General features: G+C 49.4%; 1 protein-coding gene across 3 annotated transcripts in view; it reads right to left on the reverse strand.

Moving 5' to 3' along the window:
• Window positions 1–10,222: 10,222 nt before the first annotated feature.
• The window catches only part of MANBAL (mannosidase beta like), a 28,297-nt gene continuing 24,527 nt past the window's right edge, over window positions 10,223–13,992 (reverse strand). For all 3 annotated transcript variants that reach the window (XM_006051728.4, XM_006051729.4, XM_044927668.2), the window contains exon 3: window positions 10,223–11,098. In XM_006051728.4, coding sequence (XP_006051790.1) covers window positions 10,991–11,098 — 108 coding nt within the window. In that variant the 3' untranslated portion in view covers window positions 10,223–10,990. The remainder of the gene's footprint in view (window positions 11,099–13,992) is intronic.

A 13,992-nucleotide genomic window follows, 5' to 3' on the forward strand; every position in this document is an offset into this window, starting at 1 on the left:
GGGACCAGGGTGCTCAAATGCCAGAACAAGGAGCCTCGCCTGGCTGCTGGACTAGGCGCCCTCCACGCTCAGAAACTTAACATCAAGAGGAAGTGGGGTGATGGGGAGGAATCGGGAGATTGGGATTGACACATGCATACTATTGATACTATGTATAAAATAGATGACTAATGAGAACCTACTCTATAGCACAGGGAACTCTACCTAATATACTGTAGTGACCTGAATGGGAACGAAGTCCAAAAGGGAGGGGATATATATATATGCGTGACTGATACACTTTGCTGTACAGTAGAAACTAACACATTCTAAAGCAACTATATTCCAAAACATTTAATTAAAAAAAAAGAAGAAAGAAACTAGCAAACACTTTCCCCACTTCAGAAAGTCCAGAGTGACCACAGCTCTCAACTGAATTAGCCATCCCCCTGGAAGTGTGCTCCGGGAAGTTTTAGGCCCAGAGTGGGGAAAGGTCTTGCCCAACACCTCATTCCATTGGTCAACCCCTCCTTCATCAGTGCCACCAGATGCTAATCCTCTGGCATTGTCACCTCCTCCTGGAAGCCTTCCCTGATTCTCTTCCAGGCTGGATGAGGGACTTCCCTTGCATTCCCAAAGCCGCTCAGGTATAACATCACAGACTTGCCTATCTGATTGTGTGTCCACTTGGCTCCACAGATTGAAGGCAGAGACCACATCTGATCCACAGCAGTGCCCAGCTCAGGGTCTGCACAGAGCTGACGTGTGGGTGTGTTTGTTGAACGGATCTCATCTGAACCGAACCGGCAGTACCTTTGGAAGGGCCACAGACCTTGATCCTTCTCTGGCTCCCAGGCAGAGTACCACATTTCGGGCTTAGCCTCCCTACCAAGTGGACGTGCAGAGGCACAGAGGCCCTGAAAGAAAGGAAACTGAAAGGGACATCCGGCTTCTCGTGCTCATGTTCCAGGGGAGGAAGCTGAAGCTCAGAGCGACAAAGGCACGGTCCACGGGCATAACGTGAATCACGCTCAGATGGTCTTGGCCCTGTTCCATGGCTCTCCTCCCAGAAAAGCTAAAGCCTAGGTTTCCTCATCTGCAAAACTGGGCTAGATGCAGCAGCCTCTGGAAGCTCAGGCACGGTCCAGTTCTGTGAACTCACAGACGCCAGGCGCCGCGGTAGGGGAGGAGGGATCATTCCAGAGGCTGTTTATCATCTTGTCGTACCCCCTTGAGCTCTTGGAGCAAAACATTCCCAAGGAGCAGGGTGATTCATCACAGCACCATTTGCCAGTTCCAGAGAAAAGACAGACCATGAAATACATTCTGCAACTGTTAAACAGGAGACAAAGAAATGTTAAGATTAAGTTTCTCTTTAGTGGACAGAGACGGAACTGGGATATATATATATATATATATATATATATATACTTTTTTTTTTCCTCCCAGAGATTCAGGCTTTGAGGGAAGGAAACTATCATGGTTTGAGCCAAATTGTCCCCAAATGCAAGGTGGCATCCTCAGTGAACACCAAGGACAACATTGCTTTTTAAACAGCATGGTGGACTGAACCTGACAAGAGCCACCGTGAAGGCTGACTGACCGGATGTGAGTTAAAACCAAATTAGGTTGGCTCCTTTTGTTGTTCTTGGCACTAATCCATTCCAGAACTCTGATGGTCAAAAGGAAGATCAGCAACTTATCTTGCTTGCTCCACTTAAATTAAGCAAAGGAGAGCTTGCTGGATGGTTTGGACATCTTGTAACTCAAGAAGACATGGAGGGAGGTAACAGGTGAGTCTGGTTGGGGGATCTAGGCGGAAGCATGGTTTAATTGCGGGGAACTTGAATGGTGAGCTTCCACCATTCACAGAAAACCACCGGAAGTGCTCCAGCACTGCAGGGACGGATGGATAACCCCGTCTCTTATTTCCAAGTCACTGGGTATCTATGCCCTGAGTTTGCGTCTCTCATAATACAACTGTTATAGTCAACTCTTTAAAAAATGGTACTTTTTGTATGTTGGTAAATGCCAGGGGTCAGGGTAGGGGGTGGGAGGGGAGATGGGAAGTTAGTGTTTAATGGGGACAGAGTTTCAGTTTAGGAAGGTGAAAAATTCGGGAAATACATGGTGGTGCACAGTGTAAATGTACTTAGTGCCACTGAACTATACACTTAAATATGGTTAAAATAGTACGTGTTACATTATGTGACTTCTACCTCAATAAAAAAAATTGGGGGGGGTCATAAATGATCTTTATTAAGAATGCATACTCTCATGATTCAAAACCAAATACTTTAAAGGAATGGTATTCCTAATAAAAATTGACATGAAAGTGTTTTAAAATTGTAATAAAAAGCAAACATTTAAAAGACCGTTGTCTCTAGAAACACAGACTTTAAGGATTAAAAGTAACTCCAAACTGTCAGAATTAAAAGCTCACATCACAGAAACGCTTAATCAGGACTGACCAACAGATCACAACAATGGTGGTCTAGTCACTAAGTCGTGTCCGGCTCTTGCGATCTCATGGACTGTAGCCTGCGAGGCTCCTCTGTTCGTGAGATTTTCTAGGCAACAATACCGAACTGGGTTAAAAAATTTTTTTCTAATTGTACTTCTCACTCCCATGACCCGACTGGGCAGAAGTGGGAGTTAACTTGACCTCTTTGCCCAAGTGAGGTTGTGTGATAACAGTAAGAAATTTCCAGAGATATGGCTTCTAATTTGACTCGGATGCCAAGAAGCTAAGTCTCCTCACTGGGACTCAGGTTTCCCCAACTGTAAAATCATAGGGAAGAGAATGGGTAGAGTGAAAAGAGAGGACCCCTGCGGCATGGGCTTTGAAATCACACAACCTGGATTCTAATCTCATTTTTCTAGCTGTGTGTCCTGAGGAAAGTTGCTTAACTTTTCTGAGCCTCAATTGTCTCATCTGTAAAGCAGAGACAATAACATCTACCCATGGGATTTGCTGACAGGTTAAATAACATGATGTGCACAAAGCACATAGCTTAGTGTTTGGCCCATATGAATTTTTTTTTTTTTTATGAAGGTATGGTTTACACATAGTGAAATGCTCAGATCTTCAGCATTCAACTTTGATGATTGCATAGCAAGATACAGAACATTTCAATCACTGCAGAAAGTTTTCTCATGCCCCTTCCTAGGCAACCCTTCTCCCGGGGTGGTAGTGGGGGGGAAAGAGATTTGATTTCTATCACCACAGGTTAGTTTCATCTGTTTTACAATTCCATACAAATAGAACTAGGCAGTATATATTGTATTTGTGTGTTTGTGGGGATTTTTAGCTTCCTCAGCATGACAGTTTTGAGGGTCATTCCTATTACTGTGTGAGTGAGTAGGATGCTTCCTTTATGGTGTGTAGTTATTTCATCACATAAATGCTGTACAGCTTTTCCATTATGAGCTTCCCTGGTGGCTCAGAGGTTAAAGCATCTGCCTGCAATGCGGGAGACCTGGGTTCGATCCCTGGATCGGGAAGATCCCCTGGAGAAGGAAATGGCAACCCACTCCAGAATTCTTGCCTGGAGAATCCCATGGACAGAGGAGCCTGGTGGGCTACAGTCCACGGGGTCACAAAGAGTCAGAAACGACTGAGTGACTTCACTTTCACTTTTTCCACTGTACTGGTGATGAGCCTCTGGGCTATTCCACTTTTTTGCCTATTATGAGGAAAGCTGCTATAAATCTTCTCATTAGAATTTAGTAGAAGACTTTCATGGACAGATATTTTCATTTCTCTTGGGTAGATACCTGGGAGTGGATGTTGGATCATAGGGTAGATGTATGTTGCACCTTTGAAAGAAACTCCCAAATGATCTTCTAAAGGGGTTGTATCATTTCACATTTCCATCAGTGATGTATGAGCATTCTAGTCACTTCAAACCCTCACCAACATTTGGTGTGGTCAGTCTTATGGATTTTGGTCATTCTGGTATCACATCATGTTTTTAATTTGCATTTCTCCATGACTAGTGAATTCCTGTCATGTGCTCATTTAGAAGATTTTCCAAGGTAGTTCCTCTCCCCTTTGCTGCTGTGTAGCTTTCACGCTGTATGATTAGAAGGACTGATGAACAAATAAGGAAGGGGAAAACTGATGACCAAATCTACTGAAAATGTAAAGAGCTCTACAAATACAAAACCAAACGTAAGCTCAGCCCTGGAATCCCTCCACTGACTTGGGTTTCCCAGGACTAGGGAGCTAAGGACTTGCTTTTCTTGAATGAACTGGGGGACAAGATCATGGCTGACTTGATGTCAGAATTTTTTTTTTTTTTGGCTGCACCATGTACCATGCGTGATTTTTAGTTTCTCAACCAGGGATTAAATCCCTGCCCCCTACAGTGGAAGTGCAGAGTCTTTTTTTTTTTTAATTTTATTGTAGTATTATTTTGAGGTTTCCCAGGTAGCTTGTGGTAAAGAATCTGCCTGCAATGCAGATGCAATCCCTGAGTCATGAAGATCCCCTGGAGAAGGAAATGGCAACCCACTCCAGTATTCTCGTTTAGGAAATCCCAGGGACAGAGGAGCTTGGCGGGCTAGAGTCCATGGGGTCGCAAAGAGTTGGAGACAACTTAGCCGCTAAACAAGTGCTATTTTTAATTTTTTAAGGAAGCTCATTCTATTTCACATTGTGACTGTACCAATTTATATCCCCATCAATAGTGCACAAGGGTTCACTTTTCTCCACATCCTAGCCAACCCTATTTATCTATTTTTGATAATAGGCAAACTAAAAGACGTAGAGATATCTCACAGTGATTTTAATTTGCATTTCCCTAATGATTAGCCATGTTGAGCATCCTTTCATGTACCTGTTGGCCATTTGTATACATATTTTGTGTGTGTGTGTGTGTGGAAAAATGTCTATTCAGATCTGCTTATCTTCTAATTGGATTATTTGTGTTTTGTTATTGAGTTGTAGGCTTTCCTTACTTTTTTTGGATATTGATTCATTATCAGACAGAGAACATGAAAATCTTTTTAGACAGTTTCACAGTTGCCTCATTTTGTTGTTGCTTCTGTAGTGCATCAAAGATTTAGACTTCTTTTGTAGTGCAACAGATTTTTGATACTTTTTTTTCCTTTTTGTTGCTTGTTGGTACTGTCAATGATTTTTTTGGGTAGGAAGCAGGGTGTCAACCACTGGACCACCAGGGAAGTTCCCAGAATGTTTTAATGATAAACTTGTCCCTGATTGAATAATCACTGTTCACTGCTGCCTTTTATAAACTGCCTACTCTGCTCCAGTAGTAGCACGGTACATGTATTTACACACGGTATGTGTATTTTTACAATAACCCTGCAAGGTTGTTATATGATCTCTATTCGGTGGTCTCTAAACACCAGGTATGAATTTCATTTATTTACTTTTGGCTGCACTAGGTCTTCCTTGCCACACACGGGCTTTCTCTAGTTGCTGTGATCAGGGGCTAGTCTTCACTGCGGTGCGCGGGCTTCTCATTGCTGTGGCTTCTCTTATGGAGCACAGGTTCTAGGTGCACGGGCTTCAGTGGTTGCAGCTCATGGGCCCTAGAATGCAGGCTCAGTGGTCGTGGCTCACGGGCTTTAGTTGCTCCATGGCATGTGGAATCTTCCTGGACCGGGAATCAAACCCATGTCTCCTGCATCTGCAGGCAGATTCTTATCCACAGAACCAGGTAAGTTATGAATTTCTTGCCTAACACCACACAGCTACATCTCCACGGGGTCTAGATTCAAACTGCAACACTGCAACTGTGCCTCCAAAATCTGTCAAGTTGCTTTTTATTCAGCTATGAAAAGGAACGAAGTGCCGACACATGCGGCAACATCGACGAACCTCAGAAACATTGGGCTAAGCGAAAGACGGCAGACATAAATGGTCACCCAGTGTGTGATTCCATTTATGCCAAGTATCCAGAAAGGGTAGATCTACCTTTAGATGGATAGCGAGTAGGTGGTTGCCTGAGGTTGTGGGGAGAGGAGAACTGGAGAAATTGTTTAATGGCTGTGGGCTTTTCTCTTGGGGTGACAAAAATGGTTTGCAACTAGATGGAGATGGTGGTTACACAACACAGTAAATGTAATAAATGTCACTGAACTGAATACTTATGAATTTTTTTTTTAATTTGTTTGCACTGGGTCTTAGTTGCTGCATGTGGGATCTTTGATCGTCATTGTGGCATGCGAAATCTTTAGTTGCAGCACGTGGGATCTGGTTCCCTGACCAGGGATTGAACCCGAGCCTTCTGCATTGGGAGTGCAGTCTTAGCCACTGGACCACGAGGGAAGTCCCTAAAATGGTTAATTTTATGTTACATGACTTTTACCTCAATAAAATTTTTTTAAAAACCAAACACTTCACCCTGCCGTCTTTTCCTCATTAATGAGCATAATCTTACCACGAATGATTAAGTCCTTGAGGTAGTAAAGATCCCCAGCACCTGGTCCCAATCTTTTCTCTCCCAGAGAATCCCTGCTTGCTTGAGAATTTCAGGGAGGAAATGGCAGCATGACCCAGAGAATGGGCCCTAGAGTCAGCCTGCCTGAGTTCAAGTGCAGGCATCTCCATGTTCTCATCTGTAAAATGGGGCTGCTAATGCTACCGGGCTCATGGGGTTGTTTGAGGATGGACCAGTATCGGGCATGTAGTGTCCGGGCACAGAGAGTGTTTAGAGGCGCTGTTTACTCACCAGGCTGTACTGTCAGGGCAGACCACCTGCTTCTACTGTCTGGACCGGTACCGTTATCGGGTGTGCAGTGTCCGGGCACAGAGAGTGTTTAGAGGCGCTGTTTACTCACCAGGCTGTACTGTCAGGGCAGACCACCTGCTTCTACTGTCTGGACCGGTACCGTTATCGGGTGTGCAGTGTCCGGGCACAGGGAGTGTTTAGAGGCGCTGTCTACTCACCAGGCTGTACTGTCAGGGCAGACCACCTGCTTCTACTGCCACCCGTGCTGCAAATGTTTAATGAGCGCCTGCTACATGCCAGGCACTCTTGTAGGCCTTGGGGATTCATCTCTAAGCAAGAACAATAGAATTCCTTTCTTCTTGGAGTTCACACTCCAGTTGGGGTATAAGACGATAAACAGACAACGTAAATAAAATACACAGTATGTTGTGTGCGTGCCTGCTCAGTTGTTCAGTCATTTGCGACCCCATGGGCTGCAGCCTGCCGGGCTCCTCTGTCCATGGAATTCTCCAGGCAAGAACACTAGGGTGGGTTGTCATTTCCTTCTCCAGGGGCTCTTCCCGATCCATACTAAAGAGGAAAAGATAAATAAAGGGTGTGGATAGGGAGTTTGGGGGAAACGTTAGAATTTTTTAATTGGGTGGCCAGAGGTTTCCCTGAGTAACGTTGAGGGCAGGGAGGCATTTTCATCTCTTCTCCCTGCTATAGCGAGTTAACATGAACTTAGTGGCTCAAAAGAACACAAACGTAGTATTTTACATTCTTCAGATAGTTCAAAATGGGTCTCTTGGGGCTGAAACCAAGGTGTTGGGGGAGCTGTGTTCCTTCCAGAGGCTCCGGGGAGAATTCGTACCTTGCCTTTGTGAGCTTCTACAAGCTGCCCACATTCCTTGGCTCACAGGCCTGCATCATTCCAGCATCCACCCCTGTCATCACGTCTTCCTCTCTTTGACATTTCCTACCTCCCTCTTTTCCTTATAAAGACCCTTGTTGGGGCTTCACTGGTGGCTCAGTCAGTGGTAGAGAATCTGCCTGTCAGTGCAGGAGACACAGCTCGATCCCTGATGCAGGAAGATCCCACATGCCGTGGGGCAACTAAGCCCATGTGCCACAACTACTGAGCCTGTGCTCTAGAGCCCAAGAGCCACAACTGCTGAAGCCCACGCACCCAGAGCCTGTGCTCCACAGAAGCCACTTTAGTGAGAGGCCTGAGAACTACAGTGAAGTGCAGACCCCACTTGCTGCAGCTAGAGAAAAGCCTGAGCAGCAGTGAAGACCCAGCATAGCCAAAAATAATAAAATTTTATATATATGTATATGTATACATGTATACATATATACACACATATATGTATGTATGTACTTATATATATAAAGACCCTTGTGATTATATTGGGCCCACCCGGATAATCCAAAATACTCTCCCCATTTCAAAATGCTTAATCACATCTGCAAAGTCCCTTTTGCCATGTAAGGTGACATAGTCACAGGTCCTAGGGATTAGGATGGGGACATCTTCAAGGAAGCCGTTCTGTCCACCACATGAGGCATAGTATCTAGAGGACAGCAAGTGCAAAGGCCCTGAGGCAGGGCTTGCCAGGCATGTCTGAGGAAGATGGAGACTAGTGAAGATGGAGGGGAGTGGGCAAGAGAAGAGTGGTCTCTCTTGAGGTCAGAGGGGGGAAGAAGCTTCAATGGCTCTTGCAGATCCTTCTGGGTCCCAGTGAGGACTGTGACCTTTACCCAAATAAGCTGGGAGCAGGTGAGGGACATGACCTTATGGGTTTTAATGGGATGCTTCTGGATGCTGTGTCGAGAACAGACTCTCCATTGGAGAGTCTGTGGGATATTGCAGGTGGCTGCAATATCCATGAGATGATGCCAGCTGGACCATGGCAATAGAGGGAAGCAGTGAGATGGGTCTAAATCTGGATTTTGAAGGTCAAGTTGCAAGGAACCACTTAGGAATCAAAAGTGAGGTGTCACGGAAAGACGGGAGTCAAGGATCAACAACTGAAAGGATCGAGATGCTCTCCAAGATGGGAAGACCACAAAGTCAGGCCTGGGGCTGCTGGTGTCAGGACTTTGAGATGCCCGTTGGGTATCCAGAAGGAGATACTGAGTAGAAAGTCGATTTATGAGTCTGGAGTTTGGGCAAGGCATCTGGAGGGATGTTGGTGAGATATCGGCATGTTGGTATTTAAAGCCATGAGCCTGGATGAGATCTCCCAGGAAGTACAGGCAGAGCGATCAAGGACTGATCAAGGACTGGGTCCCTTTGCTGAGGAGGAACCAGTGACTTAGGAAGAAAACCAGGCCAGGGCAGGGTCGTGGAAGCCTCGAGAGTGCCAAATCCTGCCAACACTATCCAAAGTGAGTGCAGAGCAAGGATGGTGGAGCAGAGAACTGTTCTCTGGCAAACAGCCTCTACGGGAGACAGTTTATGGGAGCTGGACCTACCGAGGCAGCCCTGCGATTCCAGAGCTGTCTCCCCTCCAGGCAGCTGAACAGATCTGCTCGAGAGGTCTGACCCCTGCTCTCCCAGCATCATTTCCCTCTGGTCTTAGCCCCAGTTGGGCTTTTAAGACTCAGCTCAGTTACTCCCCTCTGCCACGTGGCTGTGCTGCCCCCCAAGGCTGAGCTGGGGGCCCCTACCCAGCTCCCACAGCTCCCCACTGGGCAGCTCTCTACACCAAGCCTGTGCACACATCTCAGTCTCCCACTGGGCTTCTCGGAAGCTTCCTGTTTGGGCATCCCCCGGCCTAGCGTGGCGTGAGGTGTCAGACCCTCGGTAAACATCTGAGAACACACTCAGCAGAAGCCCCTTCCCCTGGGATGTGGCTGTGTCCAGTGCATTGTCGCATAGACGCTTCCGTCCCCTGAAACTTGGGGTGCTGGGATCCTTCCGGGCCCTCGCAGCAGACTGGCCATCACAGCACCCACCTGCTGACACTCACTGAAGAGCTGTTAAATATCAGGAAAGGGGTCAAGGACTGGGTCCAAGTTGAAGTCCTGGCACTCACGAGTCATCAGGACTTCAGTCTCCCATCTTTGAAAGGGAGAGGACGCACGCTCATCCCTTAAGCTCCTCCTCCTCAGCTGTGACCTCTGGGAGTGTGTCTGGCAAACTAAACCAGCCGGGCATTCGGAGGTACCACAGTCAAGGCTTCTCCCTGGCGGCTGATTCGGGCATGTGACTAGAACTGTATGACCCACCCCAGGCCACGTGGGGCCTCCGAGTGGGTTCTCCTCAAGCCACTCTGAGGATAAGTGGCGTCCTCGCAGGCAGCCGGATCCGGGGACGGAGTGGGACCTGGCCCCCGGAAACTCCAACACACACGTGGATGTTCACAGCGCTCCCAGTGACAGTGACCAAGGGCCACACGAAGCGGTTGGCCGGGCCCGTCCTGAAACCCATCCCAGGCCTGCCCTGACCAGACCCCGCTCAGGCCGCCTTCTTCTCCAGGGGTGTGCCCTGCCTCACCCTCCAGGGCAGGGACCAGGCTCCGCCTCAGCACAGACAACACACAAGAGGCTCAGCGTGCGGGGCCATTCGTTGACCTTTACTTCCCCAAATGGCTGTGGTCAGGGGTTGAAGGAAATGGAGGGAGAGGAGGGGATACAGACAGAAGCAAAAAGCTACACCCTCAATGTGCTGGGATGGGCTGGACAGAGGTTCGTCTGCGACTGACAAGTCCCTGCCCCTACCCCCTATTTGAGATGCTCAGGAAGTCGGGACTCAAGAATACACACTCATTCAAGCCAAATCCCTTCCATGGGCTGGAGGAGGACCAGGTCTCTTTAAGGCCTGGTTGCTGCACCAGTGGGACCACTGTGCTAATGGCCTTGGCGCCTTGACTTAAACAAACAGGGGAGGCCTGGCCTGGCTCCCTCTGCACAAGCAGAGACGAAGGTGACTGATCAGCAGGAGATCTGATCTGCGGGGTATGGATAACGGCAGGGGGTGGTGCTTGCGGCAGTAGATCATGACTCTAAAGCGTAGTGTAAACCTACAAGGGGGTGACTAAAAGTAGGACACGGGGATTAAGTCAGAAAACGGAACTCTGTGAGGTGACCCAACTTTTCAAGAAGCTTCCAGGATAGTCTCTGTTCACAGGGTATTTCAGCCCCCTTGGCCCGAACCCCTCAGGAAGGCAGAAGGAAGAAGTGGTGGTCTGCACTCCGGGGCCTGGGCACTGTCAGGATTGTCCAGATCTCTGTGGTCACAGAGCATCCCAGCCACCTGAGACCGTGTGCCACAGGAGGGCTGCCCTCAGGGCCCTCATGCCAGGCTGCGAAGGCTGCCTCTTCTACCGCTTCTTCTTGGCCTCCTTCTTGGGTCTCTTGTTTGCAGAAGGAGCAGTGGCCTTGGGTTTCCTCGTCACCTCTGCACTTCGGGGCTCGGATGGTTCTGCCTCCTGTGTGATGACAGAGAGGAGAGTCCCGCTTAGACAAATCAAGCCTGACACCAGCGAAATGAGATCACATCTGAAATGACTCTGCAAACGGAAGCAGAGAAACCAGGGATCAAACCATCACCACGGGGACCTGGGAGCCGTGTGTTCCTGGACTGTCCCCAGGGAGCAGGTGAAGGATAAGGGAGGAGGCCTGAGGGGAGGGGCGGCCTTTGGAGTCTCACAGGCCTGGGGGGCACCGAGGCTCCCCCAGTTCCAGCCAGGTGACCTTGTGGGCAACTCCCTTCCCCTTTCTGCATCTCGGCTCACCCACCTATAGGATGTAAACAGTGATGCGCACCTTGCAGGGCTGATGTGAGGCCAAAATGCTTGGGGAAAACCTGGGAAACGCACCCAGGGGCCGGTGGGACGCAGTGAGCAGGGCCTGGGCAGAGTACGGCTGGGGAGGCGGCGGTGGGCAGACTTTCTGCCACTTGCTCTTCTTCTGGCCCTGCCATCCTCTACTCCCATTCAAGCCACAGAGGCGGGGAAGGGAAGGGTGGAGAGCGCAGCCGCTACACAGGGTTCTGTGGCGCCTGGCAGGGGTGCCCTGTGGGAAAGGGCAGAGGGCAGCCTCGGGGCACAACTCCAGACTCTCCCTATGTCCAGGGCAGCTCTGGTTTTTATCTGTCATGTACACTGTGATTTGTTCCCTGTACGATCTGGTTTAAACAAAGGTTCTGCTGCTGAAAAAAGGTTTAAAACCACAAAGCCAGCCCTGGCCTTCAAGGGGCTGATAAAGAAAGTGGACTGTGGGGAGAGGAACTGGCCTGCCCTAGCCTCACAGGCTCATGTCAGAGGAGACTCTGGAGTGGGCTCTGTCCTGTTGGGAGTCTCCTCCTCCCTGGTGATAAACTCAGCCAGGAAGGATGCTAGAGTTCCCATATAGCACAGAGAACACGAGCCACGGTCCGCAGGCCTGGTCAGGCCCACAGGCAGACCTCACTTGGCCTGCAGTGTTTATTTTTAGGAATTCGAGCCAGTTGGGAGATTTCCCATTCAACGTGGAGTCCTTGCTTTTCTTGAAAACTTTAAACATCCGGTGACACTGGCCTCATGGAAGAAACGGGCTGCTCAGTGGCTGTCCTTTATTCAGTGGCCCCGCCCCCTGCCCTGGCTCCCGCCACTCCACCGGCCCCAGCACTGTAGCAAAGAAACATTTTCAGTACTTGTGTTCTTTTGTTTAAGAATGGGAGAACAAAAGCAGACTCAGAAGACAAGGAGGGAGCACGGTGTTTCTAGAAAAGCATTTCTTCGTGTCTCACTGGCCAGCTCCCAGCTCGCTTCACTCTCAGTCCTTCTCTGCTCACTGTCGGCTTCTGGCCCCAGCCTCGAGCTTCCCTCAGACAGAAGAGGCTGGACTGTGGCTGCAGACGGGCGGTCCCCACCTAAGGCCCAGTCCAAAGGTGCACCGGCTGCCTCTTATCAGCCTTCACTAGCTCTCCACCCTGCTCGCCTGCCAGCAAGGAAACCAGGCGTAAAGGCCCAGCCCAGTTCCAAGCACCCATGGGTGATCCTCCCTAGATAACCAGGGGGCCGGCCCCTGGCTGGCCAGATCTCTGATTGAGCTCAACCAGTCCCCTTGCAGTGATGCTGTTTATGAAAGAGAAGGAGGGAGGGTGGAAGGGAAGAAGGAAGGAAGAAGAAAAAAGGGAAAAAAAAGCTACCCTATTAAAAAAACAAAGAGAACAAAACCTCAGAGGAGACACTGTGTCAAGTGCACAGGCTGACAGCTGCAGAGCCAGCAGGAGGGCGATGGTTTACGGCCAACCTCACAAGCACAACGCCTCTGGAGACTGGGAACTGGAAACAGTCCCCAGTCCAGTACCTGTGTGGCCAGTGGAAACCAGTCAGTCCCTGCGTGCCCCGAGCAAACAAGATCTGATTAAACAAAAGGATTTCTACACAAGGGACTTGCCAGGCCTGCCAGGATCTCCAGGGATGGAGCCCCATTCTCAGTTCAAACCTGGGGTCTCCTCTGATTTTAGTGGGGCCGGTTCAGAACCCAGAGACGAGGGCACCCAGCTGCCATCCCTTCTTTACTCCACAGACCTCTCTGGCACCTCATCCTGTCTGTCACCGCCCAGATCTCTCTCCTGGCCCAGCGTGGAACGGGCACCTCCCAGGCACCTCAATCTCAAGTGCCGCAGACAGAGCATGGCCCCTCTGCAGCCAGCCTGGCCTTCCTCCTCCACCCCACCCCCTCCAGTAGGCAGAACAACCCGAGTCCCAGCGACTCCTCCGTCCCTTTGCTCCCCTCTGTCCAACAGTCACCAAATCCTGCTGACTTGACCTCCTTCACCTTGACTTGGCCACTGTCTTGAGCATCAAAGGCCCTAATTCTTTATGCCATGACTCGTGTACCTGCCAAAAGAATTTTTCTAAAATGCAGATCCTTTCCACGTTAAACATTCCAGTGGCTTCCATCACCCACAGTCTTTTATGTCCTGGGATGGCAGCTAAGGAGGCCACCTCTCCAGCCTCTCCTCCATCCCCCACACCAGGCCAGGCCCCAGTGCTTCCACTGCTCAGCTCTAAGCAAGAGGAGCACCCTTCTCTCCTTGGCCGCCCAGCAAAGCCCTCCCCACGGTCTGGCCCCCCAGGAACACACCGCTACTCCCTTCCAGCCTTCTTCCTTCACTCTTCTTCCAGCATGTGCATGCCCTCCGCCACCCTGATGCCCCAGGAACCTCAACAACGCACGTGCTCATGTTGGTCTCCCCTCCTAGCCTGTGAGCCCCTTAGACGGCTTCAACTGTTCCTGAAAGAATGAATGAAATCAAAGAACACACAAGATCTCCCATAACCATGGGAACTTCTCCCTTGCTTTATCATCATGAAAATACAGCACTTAAGAC

This window comes from Bubalus bubalis, chromosome 14 (assembly GCF_019923935.1).
Source record: "Bubalus bubalis isolate 160015118507 breed Murrah chromosome 14, NDDB_SH_1, whole genome shotgun sequence".
Lineage (NCBI taxonomy): Eukaryota > Metazoa > Chordata > Mammalia > Artiodactyla > Bovidae > Bubalus > Bubalus bubalis.